General features: G+C 42.8%; 1 protein-coding gene across 2 annotated transcripts in view; it reads right to left on the reverse strand.

Moving 5' to 3' along the window:
- The window catches only part of EPRS1 (glutamyl-prolyl-tRNA synthetase 1), a 67,217-nt gene that overhangs the window by 6,887 nt on the left and 37,061 nt on the right, over window positions 1–23,269 (reverse strand). For both annotated transcript variants that reach the window (XM_047754601.1, XM_047754602.1), the window contains 13 exons: window positions 22,871–22,988; window positions 20,117–20,476; window positions 14,413–14,646; window positions 13,216–13,478; window positions 11,521–11,572; window positions 10,619–10,828; window positions 10,159–10,231; window positions 8,533–8,612; window positions 8,228–8,329; window positions 7,422–7,577; window positions 6,536–6,733; window positions 5,916–6,089; window positions 810–970 (listed from right to left, as the gene is read on the reverse strand). In XM_047754601.1, coding sequence (XP_047610557.1) covers window positions 810–970; window positions 5,916–6,089; window positions 6,536–6,733; window positions 7,422–7,577; window positions 8,228–8,329; window positions 8,533–8,612; window positions 10,159–10,231; window positions 10,619–10,828; window positions 11,521–11,572; window positions 13,216–13,478; window positions 14,413–14,646; window positions 20,117–20,476; window positions 22,871–22,988 — 2,181 coding nt within the window. The remainder of the gene's footprint in view (window positions 1–809; window positions 971–5,915; window positions 6,090–6,535; window positions 6,734–7,421; window positions 7,578–8,227; window positions 8,330–8,532; window positions 8,613–10,158; window positions 10,232–10,618; window positions 10,829–11,520; window positions 11,573–13,215; window positions 13,479–14,412; window positions 14,647–20,116; window positions 20,477–22,870; window positions 22,989–23,269) is intronic.

The raw sequence follows: 23,269 nt of genomic DNA on the forward strand, positions 1-23,269 counted from the left end.
CGAGACGGATTATCATTTGCATTTTAAGGTAAACAAGCCAAGAGAAGCAAAATCACTTGCCTACAATCACATCAATAAGCACCAAAGCCAAGGCTGAAACTGGTTCCCTCCTTAAATTACTCAGGCCTAACACGAATTAGGCCCAAGGTATTAGAAGATAAACAAGTCGAGATGCAGGAACTTACCCGCCCGTCTCAAACTGAGTCCCCACCCGGACGGCCACGGGCCTTCCTCTCCGCCTCAGGCAGGTGGGTAAAGAAAGGGAGGTGCCACACCTATGCCACCAACCTTCTGGTCTTTTGCCTTGAGGTCTGTGGTTCTGCACAGGTCAGGGCGGCTGGGCAGCCTCACTCCCAACCTCGCTCAGGAGGTTCTGGGCCTTGGAGCCAAACCCTAACCACCTGCGGAGCTCTTGGCCGGCTCCGGGCCCAGGAACCCGGCAGCTCCGCCCAAGGCCCCAGGTTTCGGCCCCAGGTGCGAGCGATCTTAAACACTCCCGGGGGCTGATGCTGTGCCTCCAACAGGTGATAACCATTGTGTCCATTCCTCAAATTTCATGTATCATAAAAGCGTGGGCCTAAAATTAACCCAAATTAGTCCACAGGACAGACAGTCCATTACCGCAAACCTTGTAAGGAGCAGAAAGCACACAGAAAAACAATACCAGTCAAAAAACACAAAGCGAAAGGCGAGTTAAGACCCACGGGAGTTGAGAGAGGACCTCGGGCTGGGGTAAAGGACTCCTTGGTACAGATCACAAAGGCGGGGCGCATGTGAAGACGAGACCCGCGCGAGTCTAAGGAACTGACCGTGTGAAGAGGTTGGCGTGGATGTCCTCCAAGAGAGCGTGCAGTTTCGTCTCAGCCTCGTTTTCAGCAACCGTCAGCTTCTCTCCAGTATCTCGTCTGACAGCTACAAACTGACAGCTCTTCATGTCACGTGGGCCAACTTCAAGTCTAACTGGAACGCCCTAGAAAGCAAAAAAGGCAGTGAAAAGCGCTACCTGCACGTCTCCACTTATTCCATGGCTTTACCTGCTCTAAGTCCTCAAAATCCGCAAAACAAAGACAGAAGCAAACAATCTTAAAAAGGAGGTAACATTCCTGAGATATTCCAGAAACCTATTCCAATGAGAAGGCATAAACCTAAAGAAAAAAGGTGCTGCTCGAGTGCTTCTGAGCTAAGAACAAGCTTAGTGGGGAACAGGGTAGTTGTCTGGCTTCTGTCCCAAGAGCACAGGGGTGCAGCACACGGAGATGAACACCAAAGGCTTCGTGAACCTAAGGCCACCCCAAGCCATCCAGGCCCTTCCCTGACCCACGCGTGGCAGGGGGATGCTGTGCGGGGGAAGGTCCGGCCCTGGTCACGGCACCTTGAGCATCAGAATCACCGAAGCCCAGGCTGCCGGGCTCCATGTACCACCCCCCGCCCCTCCCCCAATTTCTGATCACAGCAGGTCCAGCGATGGGGCCTGAGGGTTTATATTTCTAACAAGCTGGCAAGAGATGCTGAGACTGCTGGTCCTGGGACTGCCCTGAGAACCACTCCCAGTACCCTGTGGGTTTTCCCAAAGAACTGAGGGCCCATGTGCATGTTCAAGCTTGTGGTGTTCAGTCCTGGGACAGCACGTGAGGAGTCTGCTCTGTGAGGGGACTGAGGCTTAGAAAGACCTCTCTGAAACAGGTTTTTAACAATTTTTTTTTTTTTTGGGTGAATGATCCTTTGAAACAAATTTGGGGTTTTCAAATTTAAGTTAGGAACTGTGAAATGCAGTTTAGCTGATTGGGAGGGCCCAAATCAAGGCCAAAGGAAAATTTTTATATGTTACTCTAGAAAAAATGATCTATCTCTAGAGAAGACCTGTTTATAAAATAATGACCAAATACTGTATACTATTACATTATTTTACTGTTTTCCTTTATTCATCCAATGTATGCATATGTAAGAAACTATTAAGTGCAATGAGACTTAGAAGATGACTAAGAGGAACTCCTGTTATAGCTCAGCAGTTATGAACCCAACTAGTATCCACAAGGATGCAGGTTCGATCCCTGGCCTCCCTCAGTGGGTTACGGATCTGGCATTGCTGTGGCTGTGGTGTAGGCCGGCAAATGCAGGTCCGATTCAACCCCTAACCTGGGAACTTTCGTATGTCTCGGGGGTGGGCCTAAAAAGCAAAAAAAAAAAAAAAAAAGTCAAAAAGAAACAGATCCTATCCTCACAAAGCTTCATGTCTTCAGGCTGTGCAGGGTAACTAAGACATGCCTACCAGCGGTAAAAATCAGCACAGGAAACCAAAGGGGGAGACTATCCCCAGCTGAAAGAGGCAAGAAAAGGCACCAGACAAAGCACAAGTTAATGAGCACATCCATTGAAACTGAAGAATACGCTACAAAATAACTGACCTATATGGACAAAAAGTCAATGTCACGAACTCCTCCTGACTCAGAGACGTTACAAAGACAGAGGCGTAAACCGCTAAGGACCGCATCCTGCGCTGGGGAAGGACGGAGCAGAGCACCGAAGCCGGGGTCGGAGGAGAAGGCCCCTGCTGTGAAAACGGCCTGGCGTGGGCTGTCAGGGCCCGGGGGTGAGGAGGGCACCCACGCAGGGGAGGGGGTGCCGATGGCAATGAGAGAGAGGGGTACACGACATGGAAGAGCTTAAGACCAGCTGGAGCTATAGGTCCTTCACTGTCAGAGTTAAAATATAGCAAGGGGGGAAGTGAGACCGGGTCACGTGGGCTGACTGGGAGCAAGTGTGTGAACTCACGATTATCGAATGACATAGATGGATACAGAAAGACAAATGTAAATGCACTGAGTATGCACGTGTGTGTGTGTGTGTGTGTGTGTGTGTGTGTATACACAAGTACATGCATCCCACAGCTCCATCTACTGAGAAGGCCTGGAAGCAGCCAGAGTTCACAAGCAATGAGCTCACCTGTGCCAGACATCATCTTCTCCTAAAAAGAGCCAGGGCTTCTTAAGAGAGGCAGCCAATTACAGCGATGGGGCAGAGAAAGCACAGATAAACCCTACAAGATCTTGTGCCAGAGAGCAAGGAAGTGTTCAGAGAACACAAAAGTTAGCTGTAAGGGGTCCTACTGACCAGATGGAAGACACTTTGAACATCAAAATAAAGAGATTATAACCCACTGAATATCATCAGAAACCTTGCGTCCATAAAAAATTTTAACTAACTTGGAGTTCCAGTCGTGGCCCAGTTGTTAATGAATCCGACTAGAACCATGAGGTTGCGGGTTCGGTCCCTGCCCTTGCTCAGGGGGTTAGGGATCCGGCGTTGCTGTGAGCTGTGGTGTAGGTCGCAGACGCAGCTTGGATCCCGAGTTGCTGTGGCTCTGGTGTAGGCCGGAGGCTACAGCTCCGAGTGGACCCCTAGCCTGGGAACCTCCATGGGAGCGGCCCTAGAAATGGCCAAAAGACAAAAAAAAAGAAAAAAAAATTTAAACTAACTAATCAATAAAAAGCCAATGAGAAATGCACTGTGTCAAGATCACAATAATTAAAGAAAAACTGAGGAACTATTCCAGAATAAAAGCAACTAAAGGGACAAGGTAACTATATGAACACACCCTTCTAACCTAGATTCGTCTGCCATGAAGGCCATTAGACAATTCACAAAACCTGAATGGGTTCTGGAATTAGATGGTAATAATGTACCAAGGTAAATCCTGATTTTGTTGGCTATTATGTGATTACAGGTTTGTGAGAACATGGGTGTAGACTGATGGGGCATCAAGGTAGCATCTTCTTTTTAAACGGTTCAGGCACGAAAAATTTCTTTGTACCGTACTTGCTTTATTGTAAATTCGGGATCATTTTCATCATTAAAAAAAATGTAGACCCTAAAAGGAAGAAAGAGCACAAGCAAAGACACAGAGGTGGGAAAAGAGACGGTCTGGGAAGGGAGAAAAGGTGTGTGAAAGGAGCAAGGGACAACAAAAGCACAAAGACCGTGTGAGGCCACGTCAGAGACGAGGTGGGCTTTCCGCAGGCGGTTTTTCAAGAACCCAGTCAGGAATTTACTTACAAAGGACTTGGGTTTTTGTTTGTTTTTAGAGAGCAACACGAAATTATCTCAATCATCCAACACCGTAAAAAGAAAAGGGTTAATCCACTCGTACCTTTTTCCCCTTTCTAGCCTCTAAAGAAGTGTTATGGGAGTCGCCGGGTTCTGGTCTGGCCACCAAACCACACACCTCATGTACTAATCCGGGTGAGGCTCACGATACAAACACACATCACACACACACATGCACTCCACGAAGTTAATCACCATCAAATAAATATGAATCTAGATTTCCCAAAAGGTTTTCTTTCCTCGGGGTTTTTTTTTTTTTCATTTAAAAACATTTTATTAAAGTCGAGTTGATTTACAATGTTGTGGTTTCCCCAGGAATTCTCGGCATGAAATGTACCACCGGTACTTTTACTGCCTAATGAACTCTTTCTCAGTGCTCTTCAATGTTCAGCATCAAGTTGAGAACCTAGGCGCTTCGCTTTCTTTCCTAAGTACTGTAGACAAGGAAGCTGTAGCAGAGCTGGCAGCTCACACTAAGATAAACTCCCCCCAACACCCCCCCAACACACACACAGTAGAGGTTCACTGGGAACTGGAAAGAAGGGTGACAGAGTCAAGTCAGCCCCAGGAGGAGAGGAAAGAGGAGAAGAGGAGGGACACAGAGGTAAGTATGGACAACTTTCTTTTTTCTTTTTCTTTTCCTTTCAATCCAGCTCATTGCAAGGAGTCAAGTCTCTCTTTGGTACCTCAGGCAAATGCAAGTGGGTTTTCACAAGCTATTACTGAAATCACACCACTGCTATTTCCACATAAGTAAAAAAAAAAAAAAAAATCACAATCAAAGAGAAATTACACAGAAAATATTCACCTTTAAAGCCTTTTTTTAAAGGTGGGAGAATACGTAAAGGAAAAAATATATTACACAAAGGAAAGCAGTAGCAATATAACTACTATTCTTCAGCGCAGAGATTTATCTTAGGAGCCATTTAAAACAAACGAAGGGATAAAGATTAGTAACTTTGGAACCCCACATATATTAATACTGAATAATCTCAACATTGCTGAGCTTCCACATCTGAAAGTTTGAAGCTGTAATCTCATTACATGTTCTCATCCATTTCCTGTAACACGAGTTTATAAATTCCTGACTCCTAACAGCTAGTTCTAATGAGATTTCCCATTTCACCATAAGAAAAAAAGCTAAATCCCAGAAGTTTGAAAGGCATAATTAAGAATATGGAACTTCTGGAGTTCCTGTTGTGGGGCAGCGGAAGCAAATCCAACTATGAACCATGAGGTTGCAGGTTCGATCCCTGGCCTCGCTCAGTGGGTTAAGGATCCGACGTTGCCATGAGCTGTGGTGTAGGTCACAGATGTGGCTTGGATCTGGCGTTGCGGCTGTGGTGTAGGCCGGCGGCTTCAGCTCTAATGAGACCCCCTAGCCTGGGAACCTCCATATGCTGGGTGCAGTCCTAAAATGCAAAAAAAAAAAAAAAGAGAGAGAGAGAATACAGAACATCTGTTAACAGCAATGTGCAATAAATACGTTATATCAAAAATATCAAGCCAGAATTTTGGCTAGCCTTGATTACACAAAATAAAAATCAACCAGCCGGTGTGAAACAATGAGTTGTGAAAAAACCAAGTGGGACACCATGTCTGACGGGCTGTAACAGTGACACCTAAGCCCCACTATTCTGAGTTTCACTGTGGGGATGACTGACTTTATCAATTCTTGATATAAACATTTTAGTAACAAACATAGAAGGCTTGCTAACCATAAACGGGGACTTCGATACCATTTTAATCATAACATAACAAAAAGCCAAAACAGGGAGTGCGGAGGTAAAACATCCACGTCCAGAATTTACCTTGAGCTCCCAGTGATTGAACTTCCAGCCTGGAGAATAATTATCTCGCAAATCAACTCGAACGCGAATGTTAACACTGAGCAGCCGCCTTCGGTAATCATGGCACTTGGCGATCAGAGAGTCTCTGTCTTCCTCAGCAAGTGCATTTGTAATGCCACAAGGAATGACCACCACCTAGAGTCCAGCACAAGATCACAAATTTATACAAGGAAGCAGCCCAGAGAAGTGATGCAGTCACATCACCACGTAAGCATCCAGGAGTCCAAATACCAGTGACTACAAACCTTCACACAAATCAACCTGTGTGATTTCTAACCCACACAGGATACCTGGCAACTAGCTGCGTAGTGTTTGTCCATAACGAATGCATTTTTGTTCATTTATTATACACTGCTTCAAAAAATAATTTCTAAAAGCTTTATAAAATGGGTAAAAAAATTAAGAGTAAAAAACAGTCACACAAATAGTAGTTACATAATACTGAGGTCTAGATCCTATTCTATATTGTTTCTGTATCAGCAAAATCTACCTGAATGACATTCAGTAAGTTTGAAATTTTCTTTACTCACAACGGCTTCTATTTTTATAAAAGCAATGACAATCAGAAGTACTCTCCTTACCTGGACACAGGCTACACGAGGCGGTAAGACTAAGCCCATGTTGTCCCCATGAACCATGGTCATAACACCAATAGTTCGAGTCGTCAGGCCCCAGGAGTTCTGATAAGCAAACTGCTTCTCTCCTGGCGTCTTTGGATCTTCAAAAACGATTTCAAACATTTTAGAAAAATTCTGCCCTAAATGATGTGATGTTGCTCCCTAAAATAGAGAAATACATACTTTAATTGTAAAAACCTATTATGTCTTTCAAAATAACAAAGATCTTATACCTTAAAATGGCACCAGAGCCACTTTATCTTCCCTGATTTCCTATACGTGTTAAGTTTCTAAAGCATAACTGATACAATGTAGAGACAAAGTTTAGTCAAAAAATATTAAAGTAGTGTGCTGCTGTGAGAGGCCCCTTTCATAGGCGTTAACTTTAATTACAAAGGCTAAAAAAAAAAAAATCCATGCTTTGGTAATTCAGGATATTTGGGGGATATGACAGATTGGACTGAAAATGATAATATGGCCCAGGAAGCACATGAAATAATAGAATTTGTTTTCCTTTTTTTTAGGGCCGTACCTGTGGAAGAGGTCAAATCAGAGCTGCAGCTGTTGGCCTATACCACAGCCACAGCAACACCAGATCTAGCTGCATCTGTGACCTACACCACAGCTCAGGGCAGCACTGGATCCTTAAACCATTGAGCGAGGCCAGAACCCGTGTGCTCGTGGATGCTAGGCGGGTTCTTAACCTGCTGATCCACCATGGGAACTCCAGATACTGATTTTTTTTTTTTTTTACAAGAGTCTACTTCTCTGATGACAGAAGAAACTTGGCAGATCTGCCCACGGGCTATGCTTACAGTCACCCAGGAATCCTTAGGCAGTAGTCGGATACCTGGATAGCTCTTCCACTAGCAGATATAAATGCCTCTACTGTGGTCGTATAGTCTCCGCCTGCAAATTTCTCCTTTTCAGTCTTTCTTCCCTTTACAACAGGAATTGCCAGGAGTTCTTCATACACCTGTGCATATAAGTCAAGTATCTGCAAAACCTGTAACAAAATTTTAAATATAAGGGTTCCAATGTACGGCATATTTATTATAGACCTATAAAACTGTACTGTTTAAAACTAAGTGTGGTGAGGAAAGCACTTCAAACAACAAAAGTCTTTTGCTATGGAAAGGTTAAAGCAGCCAGTGTGACTTTATTAAGCCAAAAGCACTGTGCAAAGAAACTGAATAATTTTTTTAAATGTACATAAATTTAGAATATAAGAGCAAATAAATGCTTATGCAAGATACACAGTAACCAGGGTAAAAATCTGAAGAGTAATTAATTTCACCCATGGGATTATAATTTCTTCCATACACTGAAGTCCAAAACTATTTTCGTCTGAAATTCTAAAACAGTACGTTTTCTAACAAAATTTCAAAAGGCAGTTTCTTAAGTCCATGCACATTTGACTTAACTGGTTTTCTCTTTTAGCAGGTTATACATAAATTTTTAAGGAACAAAATAATTTATACCAAGAAATTATCGTTTCATGTCATTTGAGATCAGATCAAATCTCAACGTAGAGTTTTCTACTGGATGATAACTACGTAAATAGATAGCACTGCGTCACTCACAGCTGGTGGGGCGAGACCACACAGCTGGGACAAAGAACTCGAACATCATCAACAGGAGAGGTAACTTTCATACCTCCTCTGCTGCCTCTTCAAACGTAGCAAACGCACTGTGCCCTTCCTGCCAAAGGAACTCCCGAGTTCGTAGGAAAGGCTGAGGATGCTTGAACTCCCAGCGCTGCAGGAGGCAAGAACACAATTTGACCATTAAAGAGAGCATTTCAGTTTTTAGTAACAACTTTATGTGATAACCAGAAGTTACAGCTGTGATTCGAAATACTTGAAAAATGCTTCCTTACGTGCAATCCTTTGAATACAAACATAAGAAAAATGTACTTTTTAAATGCATAAGAATAACTGAAAGAAGAGGTGTTGACCTACCACCACATTGCACCACTGGTTGAGCCTGATGGGCAGGTCTCTGTGGGACTGCACCCACTTCGCGTACGCAGGGTACATTACTGAAAAGACGGGAGAAGACAGGCAGTTAGTCACTGAAGGCTTTTTTCCCCCCTCGAAGGCTGGTGAGAGTACAACTGGCACATACCTAACAAGAATTAAAACACCATGTCTGTGCAGTAAGTCAATGTGTTACATTTCATAAAACTGTCTAAACTTGACTGTATGTTAAGCTCCTCACAATGAAGATGACATTCAATCTGACAGCTTTTCAGCTGCTGTTTCTACAAACACTAAGTTCTCACGGCACATACTATGTTCTATGTTCTTTGCAGCTGTTATTCTGTTCCATCCCCACATTCAACCCACAAGATAGATATCATAAGCTCAACACTGAAAACAAGGAAGCTGAGGTTTTTTGTTTGGTTTTTTTTTTTTGGCCATTTCTTGGGCCACTCCCACGGCCTATGGAGGTTCCCAGGCTAGGGGTCGAGTCAGAGCCACAGCCGCCAGCTTACACCAGAGCCACAGCAATGCGGGATCTGAGCCACGTCTGCAACCTACACCACAGCTCACGGCAACGCCAGATCCTTCACCCACTGAGCAAGGCCAGGGATTGAACCCGCAACCTCATGGTTCCTAGTCGGATTCGTTAACCACTGCACCACGACGGGAACTCCAAGGAAGCTGAGTTTAGAGAGAACTTCAGTAACTTGCTGAATCCAACACACTTACCTATTCAAACTAGAATTTGGGTTAAATTTATCTGATGAAAGCTCTTACCATGAATTGCTAATTTAAAGTGAAGGTACCTGTCTTACCATAGACTACCTATAATGAATGAGTAAAATATAAAACTCTGCCCAACTATTATGTCAAAAAAGCTGGTGTCATAATTTTAATAATATGTCATTATCTACCATACAAGAGTATCACTAAAAGTATCAAATAAAGAACAATCCTTAACCCAAAGATGGATAATCACTTTGAAAGATATTTGCAAGCCCAAAGGCTCAAAAGTCCCCAGAGGTACTCTGACTTCCTATGCCTAATTTTAGGAAAATCACTTAACCCTTCTGAGACCTTTTTTTAACCTAAAATGGAGATTACAGCAGTGGCCTCTACCTTGCTAACCACGCCACTAAGAACAGCACCACACGGGAAAGAAATCACTCAGTAACCTATAGAAACCTTATATGAATAAACCTTATAAAAACCTGTGATATTAAAATGACTAATCTGAAGCAAACGTGACATAAAACACTGGTGTTTGCAATTGTATAAGCAATTCCAAGAATAAAAACTTGTCTAAGATTAAAACTCTTTGGAAAGCTCTGAAAGACTATATTGCATAAAATGAACAACGATGCAAGTGGTTTAAAAACCAAAACTTGGTCCTCATGATGAAAAGCTCCACAATGAAGCCGTAAAGAGAACAAAATTCCAAGGCACTTCGGTGTGCATGCATCTTTAAGCCTTAATGCCTTCGTGAAACCCTAAACCCTCAAGAAGGACTCTAAGTGCCCCACGTCAAAGGGGAGACTGGCGGCTGGAGGCTGTGTCTGACGCTCAAGGAGCTCTTCGCTGTGCTCCAAGGCCCACCCTCACCTGTTTCACTGGTGGGACGGACGGCAATTGGTTCTGCCAGCTCTGTTTTGCCAGATCGTGTCACCCAAGCAACCTAGTAAAATAAAATCATTTTTCACACTTTTTTAAACACTTGAGAGAAACAGCTTAGATGTAGGTAAAACGCTACTTCGAGTTTTGCTGTATCAATTAAGGCAACGTAAAAGGACTGCTGCTGTTCACCGTGAGAAAAGGCAGATGCTTACTGTTTTTATAAATGTTTAAGGAAAAGTAAAAGCCAGTTAATTAATTAATACAACGAGACGACTCAAAACTTGCCCTGATGAAAGAAATATAATTTTTTTTTTAAACTGGCTTTATGTTTCTCTAATTCGGTTGTTATAACTTTCTTTTAGATTATTATTTTAAAAGTGTGAACTGAAAACATCAGTTCTGAGTTCCCGAAGCAAACGGCAAAACTAAATAAAGCAGGCTACGTTACCTCAGGGGCGAAGTCAGCAATGTGTGTCTTCTCTGTCTCTAAGGCACCTTGAGACACAAACATGGGGAAATAGCAGTTTTCAACACCAAGCTTCTTGATCTCAGCATCAAAAAAGTCCTTGATGGATTCCCAAATGGAATACGCCCAGGGACGAAGGATATAGCAGCCACTTACGTCATAGTACTCAATCATTTCTGACTTTGTGATGACCTATTTAAAAGAAAAACAGTCTCTGAAGCATGAACCGAACCACAATTATAGCGGAAGTGCCAAGAGTATGATGCCAAGCTTGAAAGGTGGAGGCTCCCCGCGCTGGTGAGTATACTCCTAAAGGACCTTTCTGCTCTGAGAAACAGCAGGGCTCTAAATTCCTAAGAAAACTTGAATTCCAATCTTGCTCCTACTGTTTTATTGTTTGGTAACTGGCCTAATCTCTTTACTTCACCACCACAACAAAATCAAATAACTACCTCACAGGGCTACTTCTTGATTCAGTATTTTAGAATTTTCGTTTTGGCTCGGCAGGTTAAGAACACGACATAGGATACATGAGGATGCAGGTTTGATCCCTGGCCTCCATCAGTGGGTTAAGAATCCAGTGGTAATGCAAGCTGTGGCGTAGGTCACAGATGCAGCTTGGATCTGGAGTTGCTATGGCTGTGGCATAGGTCTCAGGCGCAACTCCAGGTCAACCCCTAGCCCAGGAACTTTCATATGCTGTAGGTGTGGCCATAAAAAGAAAAAAAAAGATTTATGTGAACATGCTTTAAGAACTATGACATGTTTATGACTATACTATTAAAGGCATTATACACTATCACTTTCTGTCTGAACTTTAAAATCTAAATACAAAGTAGACTCTGAAAATTTAAAACACATACATCAACTGAATCTATACTCACTTGAGAATACCAATCTGCAAGATTTTCTTCTTTTTTTGCCTCCAGACCCAACCTGCAGATAAAAAAATAAAATAAAATATAAATATCTTCATCCAGCAATTGCTTTTAGGTTGAATGGAAATAAACCTCTAAACTTCAAAACTGATTAGCTTTTCTTCAGTTTGAATTACTTCTATATTTGTATGTTTTCCATATTCATTTACCATGATGTTTTAACCTAGAAAGCAGTTCAATCATCTCTTAAAAGGTGGTGTGGTACTGTCCCCCACAAATTAGAACAGCAAAGCCTAACAAGAGTGATGATTTTAATGAAGACATTTCTTTCACCAAGTTCTTTATAAGATAACACATTTGCAGTAAAGACAGAGCCTGTTCACACAGCATTCTCTCGCTATAAAAGAAGACTCTTCCGTCAATCTCAATACAGGTAAAATCAGAGTGAGTAAGATTAGTATTTCACTGAAAGTAACATGTAAAAAGTAGTAAAAAGTAATAAAAACAATGGCCGCATGTACATATACCCGTGCAAACATATAAATACGTGCCTATATGTGTAAGTACCCTTACATGTTCTAGAAGGTTGTCTTTTAAGTGCAGTAAATAAAAAGTTGCAGAGACAGATGCTTCCAAAATAGATTAGGTCTGTAATACAAACTTCCAGACAATACTCCTTGTATGGAAGCACTGACAATTATTCAGGAAAATGTGGTCTTATGGTCCACACAGAAAAATTTACTCGTTTAGTTATGTTCTATAAAAAGTGTATCTTTGTAGAGTTTAAAAACAAGGCTTTATTGGTTTAAAATCTTAACATATTTACACTGCACTCTCTGGTTCACTTTGACACATCTCCACGAAATGCTTACGTGAAACCTGGCCCTTGCAGGAGCAGTCAGGAGGTAAAAGGTGAGAAGTTGGATTCTCCTCCTACTATGCCATAAATCTAATCACCTAGTCAATGCGCAAGAAACCTAACTGCTGTATTCCCGTTTGAGGAGACACTGTGTGTACACTGTGAGAGACGAGAGGCAGAATTTGAAATTCACCGAAATAAATCCAATGCCAAAGTACCTCTGACGAGCAGCTGCTCACACCAGCTTAGCTGAGGTTCAGCTTAGAGTGAAGCTCACATCCAGGTGGCTCTACTTTGGGACGGGGGTCATATGGGAATCACACGGTGCACATGGGTTAGAAGATACTGAACCACCACCTATTCCATGGTGGTGTCTTTAAACCAGCTTTGGTTTATATTTAACTAACCAATATTAAACTCCTATTGAGAATGAAGTTCTCATTTAGTCCCTTCATAAGATGTTCATTTGAAAAATCTGCTGAAGTGCAAAAAAAGCCCTATGTTTACAGTTAGGCTAACAACCGCGTGAAAAGGGAGGAAGAGATGGATCGAGAAGGAGCCCCTTCCAGAGGGTATCAGTCACTACAGGGGAGGAGGCCCTGGGGAGACGGGGAGCGGGCCCTGAGTGGGACCTCACCCTACATTTTATACTCTGACATTCTCAAACCAACCAAGTGAATGGGTCACCTATTTAAATAAACAGAAAATGAACAGAAGCTATTTGCTGACATTACACCTTTACTGTTTTCTAACTTATGGGATAATTTGTTTAACAAAAATAATTTGGGTTGAATTCACCCCAAACGGTGCTTCACTTCGAAGGAAGCGCCCGCATCTGGTACCTGGTCTGCTTCTTCGGCCCCGGTCCTTCCCCCGCGCCGCCTGGTGACAGCCCACTCTCTGGGGTTTTAGAAGCATCTTTCTTTTGGCCATCGTTTTGTTTCTGGGGTTTGTTCTGCTTTTCAGATTTGTTCTCTTTTTCTTTCTTTTTCTTATCTCTGTCCTCAGCCCCAGTGACAGAGACAGGCTTGTAATCGACTCCAGTCAGAGACTTGTACTGTGCCTTCAGCTGAAGGAGTTCCTGCACAGCGGTGTCTACGTGGTCCTTTAGTTTAAGGAGAGAGAGAGGGAAGGGAGAAACAGCATTTAGTTCAAATCGCTGCCTGAGCGCCAAGGTCCAAAGCTTTGCAAGCAAATGCGAAAACACAATGAAAGGTGGGGGGCATGGGGGAGGGGTGGGAAAGGCGGAACACACCACCTACTGAAAGCAAAAAGAACAGGATAACAGGGACAGAAGTAGAAAATAGTGACGAAAAAAAGTACCATAAGGTACTGGTCAAACAACTGTCACTAGCCACGTGTGGCTATTGAAATGTAACTGAAATTGAAAATTCTGTGCCTCAGTCACCAGAGCCACATTTCAAGTGGTCACGAGCACTGGCTACGAAGCACTTGGGCCTAACACATATTCTGCTACCATTTCAAGTTAAGAACCATTAAATTACATTAAGTTGAACATTTCACAATTCTGAAGATGAGAGTAAATTAAGTTTCTGTATTACTGGTTCCACTTCAAAACCTCTAATGACTTACTGCTTTCCACTCACATGAATCTGTACCCCCAAATCCTATTCCAAGAACGATAATCCAGTTAGTGCAAACCACACCAGAGCTCACAGTGAAACTTGCCATGCAAGACCGACAGTTTCAGAGGAATGTGCCAAAGAGGGGCCACACGGAGCCAGGCACTGCTGGAGTCCGGGATCGTGCAGATGAGAGAGCAACAGACAGTTTAACAAACAAACCCCAGGTGTTTAAGTGTTGTGTCAGAGAAAGGCAGTGTCACATGAGGGCGTCCAGACACTAGGTGGGGGGAGAAAGCCGCAAGAAAGGCTCCTGCAAAAGGCAGGACGAAAGAGCTGAGAACCAACACACATGAGCAGAAGCTGGCCAGACCTGACGGGGCAGAAAGTGTTCCAGGCAAAGAAAAGAGCCTGGAAAGCAAAAAAGGAAGCACACAGACGTGATACCACACTGACCTTAGAAGCTTTTTCAGCTTTAAGTTTTCGAACTACTTCTCCCTGAGAAGCTACTTTGTCAAAAAGCAGCTTGGCTTCTGGCGTTTCTGGACCACTAGGCTCACAGCGTCCGGTTGGACTTGAATCTGAACTCTGAGATGACGGGGGCTGACCAGGAATGTACTCTTGCCCAGTTTTTTCTTTATATTGAGCTTTCAGGGACAGTAAACATTCTACAGCTTCATTTACTTTAGCCTGAGATAAAAGAGAGGAAAAAAAAGACAAATATCTAATGCTTTCTGAAATTTCTGAAAATTTCAATGATTACTAAAAATCATTAATTACCACCAAAGTATTCCTGTAAATAAGCACCATGGAGAAAGTCGAACACAAAGGAATTAAATCATCAGCTAGGAGATCAAAGCTAAAGAAAAGTTAAAAATGTAACCATATCATAAATCTACATAGGAGTCATAAGAATAAAACATAAATGCACATACACACATAACACTGCATTTTCCACTTTGCATATGTAAACAAATAAATTATAGAACATCCAAGCCAATCATCAGTTTCCAAACCCTGGGTCTATAAACAGTGGACTCAGAATTTATAAAATCAGAATAAAGATCAACTCAGTGGCTTTGCCTATACAAGTCCTTGTTTTCTTCAGCCTGTTAAAACAGACTTTAAACACAGCATCGGAAAAAACCCACAGTTTGGGCTCAATTTAAAAAGTTACATCTGGAGTTCCCGTCGTGGCGCAGTGGTTAACGAATCCGACTAGGAACCATGAGGTTGCGGGTTCGGTCCCTGCCCTTGCTCAGTGGGTTAACGATCCGGCGTTGCCGTGAGCTGTGGTGTAGGTTGCAGATGCGGCTCGGATCCCGCGTTGCTGTGGCTCTGGCGTAGGCCGGTGGCTACAGCTCCGATTCAACCCCTGGCCTGGGAACCTCCATATGCCGTGGGAGCGGCCCAAGAAATAGCAACAACAACAACAACAACAATAACAACAAAAGACAAAAAAATAAAAAATAAAAAAAAATAAATAAAAAGTTACATCTCTTTTAAAAATTTACAATGGAATGAAACGATATACTGAGGTGTTAATTAGATATTCACTTATATCTATCAGCCACTGATATTTCAACATAATTATGATGAAAAGAATGAAACTCTCAGCCCAACAGAGACACTTGTAACTTGAGCAGAGAAAGACAGCAACGCTGGACCCCTCACCTGAGTGGTGATACAGACTCCGCTACATTCTACACACTACATGCTGTACCACTGGGAAGCCCAGGCAGCCGTCAAAACAGAGAAGTGCCTCCCCACTGCCCATCACATTTTCCACTAGTTTCTGCCTCAAATAGCTAAGAGCAACCCAGAGAGGCCAGGAAGAATCCTAAAACGGGGTCAAAGGCCGCAGGAGCACCACTGTCCCTCAGAGAATCTGCCTCTATACAAGAGCAAATGGCATTTCCTCGTGCAGCTCCTTGAGACACACCGTGAGGCTGCCTGCGGGGTCTGCCACAGCCAGCATCACACAGAGGAAGGTAAGAGGGGCCATCACGAGAGAAGTGGGGAGCGTGTCTGAGCTGTACTCCTGACCCGTCTCTTGTTTATATCATCTTCAGAATGCAAAGCATTTTCACAGCAAACTCTACCTGTCCTAAGAAAAAGGACGTAGGGCATCAGGCAAACAAGAATTAAGAAAAAAAGAAACTTTTATCAGCTAAAAGAAAGACAATGGGAAAGTTAAGGGACTTTCCTGCAACTATGTCTACAAAAAGAGGCTTTATATGAAAGAAGGTCCATTTTATACTACAAGCAGGTATTTACCAGAGTTTGAAGTCAAAGGGCACACATTTTACAAAGAAAAAACCTTGTGGTACCAGATTACGATCTGAAATATTTTAAAGAAGAAAATTAATATGGGCAAACCACTTCATTACTAAATAAAATATTCTAAAAAATAGAGCAAAATTATAATCCCGCTATCCTTTCCACTTGGGAAATGGGACAGTCTAGATGACTAAATAACCTATTCAGGTCATTCAAAATAGAGTGAAATCATCCTACTCCCTCTGCAGTCTTAGCTGATGATTCAGAAGGTTCCTAAAGATTCTTGAGAGAATCATAATTATCAACATACGACATAATGACTATCATTTTACAGCCTACTTATCCTGTGCCAGATACTACGCTAAGTGCTTTAGATGGACCAAAATTTAATTCGCAAATCAGCCCTTATCCATTTTACCAAAGAAAGCAGTAAAGCTTAGAAAGATTAAGTACCTTACTCAAAGTTACACAGTAAGTGCTTAGTGCTAGAACTTCAATCTAGGGTATATTCCAGAGTCTTTGATCTTGAGCACTATTGTTTGCATGGCATTAAAGAAGATTTAAGACAATTATCTAAATTTAGACGTCGGAGTTCCCTCTGGCTCAGCGGAAACAAATCTAATAACTCTGAGGATGCAAGTTCAATCCCTGGCCTCACTCAGTGGGTTAAGGATCCAGCACTGCTGTGAGCTGTGGTATAGGTTGTAGATGCAGCTCGGATCCGATGTTGCTGTGGCTGTGGCGTAGGCCAGCAGCTACAGCTCTGATTCGACCCCTAGCCTGGGAACCTCCATATGCCCAACCATGTGGGTGTGGCCCAAAAAGACAAAAGAAAAAAAAAAATCTGAAAAGCAACCTTAAATATTAATGTAAATCAGCATTCCAAATCACTAAATCTTTGGTGTACTCTTGCATATGTATCTCACACTGTATCTGCTTGTCCTTCACTTCAACAAAGCAACCTACTGGGCAGGAAAAAAAAGGGGAGGAGTTCCCATCGTGGCCCAGTGGTTAAGGAATCTGACTAGGAATGATGAGGTTGTGGGTTCAATCCCTGGCCTCGCTCAGTGGGTTAAGGATCCGGTGTTGCCGTGAGCTGCGGTGTAGGTCGCAGGTGCAGCTTGGATCCCACGTTGCTGTGGCTGTGCTGTAGGCCTTCGGCTACAGCTCCAATTAGACCCCTAGCCTGGGAACCTCCATATGCCCAACCATGTGGGTGTGGCTCCAAAAAGACAAAAGAAAAAAAAAGGAAAGGGGAGAAGGGGACCTGCTGTTTCTGTTCTCCGCCCACATCATGCTCATAATCCACATTATGCTTCTATTCTACGCTCATGCTTAAATGTTCTTATACAGAATCACCAATCTCATCCTGAGGCAGAAAAAGGGCTGGAGGGGAACAAATTGAAAAAGAAAAGTCTTGTTGAAACCTGTCACTATAAAACCTCTGCCAATCACTTTCCTTACTTTAGTGGTAACATGATATAGTCAAAAAACTACTTCTGGAGGAAATGGAACGACAAGAGGCTTAGAGGGATTAATAATACACCACAAGCACAGGCATGCTTAATAAATAACAACAAACTAGTAAAACCGCAATTCTTTGGTGCTTGGAACACCACACCCCATCACCTCTCATCAGAAATAATGGGAATAAGTCAAAATTGGAATCTACGCTTGCAAACTTCAGGACATTTCTTTTATATTCATTTCACTTCAGGAAGTAGTTTCCAAGTGGCTACTAAAACCAACAAATAAAAAAAGGAATACTATGGGATACGGCTGTTGTGAAGATCACAGGCAAAAATAACCACAGTATACAGGGCACAGTGCCAGATGGCGTCTATACAACACAGACAACAAAACGCACGAGGAGTATTTTTAAGCACATATGCTACACTGCAGGCATTGAATAAACGGAGGCTAAACTACACTGAAGTCGGATTCATTTTGGCATCAGATTTATCATTATCAAAAGCACCTAGTCAAAGTACCTGCCCAATTACCACAGGAACTTAAATTGTTTTACCCACAGGCTGACTTGTCGTCTTCAAAGGTTGCTATTTCACGGATGTAATCCCTTAACCAACGGGATGGGAGACGTGGTTGGCTGCCGCTCTAGGTGTCCTGGCTGCTGTCGTTCCCGCCCCACACAGACGCAGCTGCCCAAGAGTCAGCCCAGAACAACGTACTCTACTCAGAATGAAGGAATTTAAAGACGCTTCTCCTCAAGTTACATCCCTAAAGGGGCCCCTAGTTAGCGTATGACACCACAGAGAGTACCACGTGCTCCCAACCTCAGCGGAGGGTTCATGCCCCAAAGCCACACACGTCGCAGCCTTTAGCCCTCGAAGTGCTGATGCTTTAGAGCATCACAGCTCAGCGGAACCTCAACATCAAAGAGGAGAAAAGATGCCCCACACTTCACAATGAAGAGACAGAAAAGTGCTAACTTCTTCTCAAGCAAAACCCAAGACCTACTCAAATCAGTGTCTCTCGTCAGCAGAGATCAAATGGCAAGGAATGAAAGCATTTTTGGGGGACAGGGCGTCCAGGCAGATGCCGGGCCACCTGTTCATGAGGTGCGGGACTTGCAACCTCAAGTTAATCGTTTTCTAGCCAAAGCCCAGGACGCTGATGTGACGACGGACGCCTGGGAATCATCTTGGAATGTTCTCCGGTCACGTAGGTCAGGCCCAGAGGTTCGTCACCTGTCTGTGTTCATGCCACAGCCCCAAGCCTACAATTTTTGTAGTTTATCCAGCAACAGCACTACTAATTTGACCACGTTTGAGAACTATGCTACTTTTTGAGAACTACATATCCTGATGATTGAACATGACTTTTCTCCATCATAGATGCCATTCCTCTTGTCTCTTATTTACAGCAAACAATCTGGTTCTACACTCAGTGCTACCACCCACTTGGCTAAATGTTTTGCCTAAAGATTAAGACAAGGATGAAATTTATACTTCAGGCAAAATTTGGTACCACTTGAGGTTCTCCTATGGAAAATCTGAGATAAGTCACTGGTCAAAAACTTGCCAACAACCCATTCTTGCCCAAAGATACCTGGAACCCTCCTCTCTCTCCACCTTTGCTGGCACCATCTTCCACAGCGAGTCCCAGGCCAGCAGCATCAGTATCACCTGAACACCTTTTTCCAAACGAAGATTCTCTATAGACTCTGGACTTACTAAAGCAGACACTCAAGAGATGGGGCCCAGCAATTTGTGTTTTAGCAAGCACTCCAGTAATGCCGACAGTCAATAAAGCTTGGGAAACTCAGATCTACACTAAAGAGTACCTTTCTCTGAAAGTCACTCACCTTAAAGGGCTTCTTCTATTCCAGGACTATTTTATTTTTCGTCTTTTGTCTTTTTAGGGTCGCCCCTGGAGGTTCCCAGGCTAGGGGTCTAATCAGAGCCACAGCTGCCAGCCTACACCACAGCCACAGCAACAAGGGATCTGAGCCGTTTCTGTGACCCACACCACAACCCACAGCAACACCAGATCCTTAACCCACTGAACAAGGCCAGGGATCGAACCTGCAACCTCATGGTTCCTAGTCGGATTCGTTTCTGCTGTGCCACAACTGGACTTCCCAGACTATTTTAAATACCCTTTACAAACTGTTTCCTCTCTCCCTGCCACTTACAACCAGACACCTGTGAGAGCTATTTACATCTTGACCGGAAGCTGCCTCTCACTGATGTTTCCAGAACTCGGCACATAGCACACACAGTAAATGCTGACTGTCATGTCCAAATAGTCGAGCAGACGGTCTACAGACACCACGTCTCACGAGAAGACGAGCCCAGCCTCAGCTGCTAGACCCACAGGCTCACTTGCAATGTGTCTCAACTCTTTCCAGGACACTGACCTTAGGGGCTTTTTCGGCTTTCAGTTTACGAACCACCTCCCCTTGTGCAGCAACCTCATCATACAGAGATTTACTTTCCAGGACACTCGATGATGATTCAGAAGAAACATTCTGTACTGCAGCAGCAGGAGGACTTCCAGGTTTATATTCCTGGCTGGTTTTCTCCTTATACTCAGCCTTCAAAGCCAAAAGTTGTTTTACAGCTGCATCTATATCCTCCTTTGCTGCTTTCTTGGCTTTTAATTCACGAACCACATCCCCCTGAGCAGCCACTCTGTTGTAAAGGACCAAGGCGTCCTCAGAGGCAGCACACGTATTATTCAAAGAAGGCGGTGATCTTGTCTTAAGAGGAGTACTTGTCTACAAAGGCAGAAAACCAAAAGGAAAATTATTAATTCATGTTATATGTCTCTTCACAAGATTATATCAAACTGATAGTTTTATGTTTTAAATTAAAAACAAAATTAAAAAAATTTAATCTCCTTAAAAAGTTTAACAAGCGAGTTCTCTTGTGGCGCAGCAGATCAAGGACCTGGCATTGTCACTACAGTGGCTCATGTCGCTGTTGTGGCACGGGTTCTTCCACATGCTGTGGGTACAGCTTAAAAAAAAAGTTTAAAGGAATAATCTCATTCTTAAAAACTTATCCTAACAAAAGATGACAGAAGTAAACAAAGGTAGAGGTATGTAGATATTTACTGGGGCATTTTTATCGTAGTAAAAACTGAAAATAACCTAAATCTTTACCATTAGGAGACTAGTTAAAGAAATTATAACACATTCATTACATCTGAGAATAAATCACTGCTCTACCACATACTAGCGGTGCGACCTTGAATTATTTACTTAAGCTAGTTCTGCTTTTTTTTTTGTCTTTTTCTAGGGCCGCACCCGTGGCATATGGAGGTTCCCAGGCTAGGGGTCTAATCAGAGCTGTAAATGCTGGCCTATAGCACAGCCACAGCAACAAGGAATCCGAGCCTCGTCTGCAACCTACACCACAGCTCACAGCAACACCGGATCCTTAACCCACTGAGCGAGAGATCGAACCCAAAACCTCATCATTCCTAGTTGGATTCGTTAACCACTGCGCCACGACGGGAACTCCTAGTTCTGCTTTTTAACTATAAAAGAGAAATGGCAATTGTACTGAACCCATCAGGTTGATGGGAAATAAAAAGTAATAAAGCTGTGTAGAGTTTTTAGTTACAAAGGCTGAAAGGTATTGTTACTAATTTTTTTTAAAGATTTAATACATCTAATATATCCAGATTGTCAATAAGGCAAAAGCCCTATGAAATACCATGGAACAATTTTAACCCATTATTGTGGAACAATTCCATTTGGGTAAAATTACATATTTACAGTCATATGGTTGTATGTAAGTATATGCAACAAACCTAGAGATATGTTCACTAAAATGACCCATGGATACGTAGTAACTGTACAATTTTATTCTCAAGGTCATGATTTCCTTTTGCCTACTAGCATGGCTTCCTCCTACTGAGACCTTTCCAACTTTAAAACCCTGGTCAGTAGTTCCCGTCATGACTCAGCAGTTAACGAATCTGACTAGCATCCATGAAGATGCAGGTTCGAGCCCTGGCCTTGCTCAGTGGGTTGAGGATCCAGCATTGCCATGAGCTGTGGTGTAGGCTGCAGATGTGGCTCGGATCCCGAGTTACTGTGGTGTAGGCTGGCAGAGCTACAGCTCCAATTAGACCCCCAGCCTGGGAATATCCATATGCCATGGATGCAGCCCTAAAAAGAAAACAAAAAACAAAAAACAAAAAAAAAACTGCTCACACCATTTTGTTCCCTGTGACTTTTAGCTCTTCTCTAAGATTTTTCTGTATACTTCTTCAACAGAAAACATTAATGCACTGGGAGAAAGCACACATAAGGTAGTATGATATTTTTTTTGTGATATACTGGTGTTCCCCTATTTACCAACTGTGAATGAGTCACTTCATGCTACCAAAGATGAGTGCAGTAGAACAGACCGCATATCTTTCTAACACAGTGGCTCCCCGTATTGTATTCTTCCCTGACGATATAAGGATATGCACTTGTGTGTACATGTGATGTGTCTATGACCCAGCATCCTGAACAGTCTGAGCTTGAAAGGAAAGTACAGAGGGAGCCAGAAAACAAGGTCACTGTCCTATCTCTGTCATAGCAACTTTTGTTATCTTGGGCAAGGATCTACTACAGCTCTAGTTGGGGAAAAACCTTTTCTAAAAGCATTCTTTTAACCTAGTCTTTCTTACTCTTCAGACAATAAAACTGAATTTTAGGAGTTCCCGTCGTGGCGCAGTGGTTAACGAATCCGACTAGGAACCATGAGGTTGCGGGTTCGGTCCCTGCCCTTGCTCAGTGGGTTAACGATCCGGCGTTGCCATGAGCTGTGGTGTAGGTTGCAGACGCGGCTCGGATCCTGCGTTGCTGTAGCTCTGGCGTAGGTAGGTGGCTACAGCTCTGATTTGACCCCTACCGTGGGAACTTCCATATGCCGTGGGAGCGGCCCAAAGAAATAGCAAAAAGACAAAACAAAAAAAAACTGAATTTTAAAAATCTTGTTTTGCAGGGTGTTTTGAGCTCTTATAAGAACGAACAACAAAAATCCCAAGAGTAAGAGTTATTGTCTTCTTTAGTCTCAACAGTGAGGAAGACAATCCTGTGCAAAGAAAAAGAGTCTAAACCCTAGGACAGAAGATCACTGACTAGAGACATATCATAAGAGTCAGGTTTTACCTCATTTTTTGCTGTTTCTACTTTGGTCTTTTCCTTTGACCCAGATGTTGGCATTTCCTTTGTATGCCCATCAGGGATGTATATCAAAACGCATGGAGCTTCTATGCAACTATATGGACTAAAAAGAAAACAAAAGGACAAAAAAGGTTATTTGAACAAAATTATCTCAACAGCAATTAAAACTGAATCCCTAGATTAATTCAATGATACTGTTAATACTTTTCAAGGTATAAACAGTCTCTTCTCTCATTCAAATCAGAGGCTCTTCAGAATAGTTTAAAAACAATAAATACAGAAATAAAAACTGATGGTGTCAATTATAAACTTTCAATTTCTGAATTTTCATAGATATGAACATGCTAAGTCCAGCACAAAGGTACATCTACTACCCTATATTCC

This window comes from Phacochoerus africanus, chromosome 12 (assembly GCF_016906955.1).
Source record: "Phacochoerus africanus isolate WHEZ1 chromosome 12, ROS_Pafr_v1, whole genome shotgun sequence".
NCBI classification, from domain to species: Eukaryota; Metazoa; Chordata; class Mammalia; order Artiodactyla; family Suidae; genus Phacochoerus; species Phacochoerus africanus.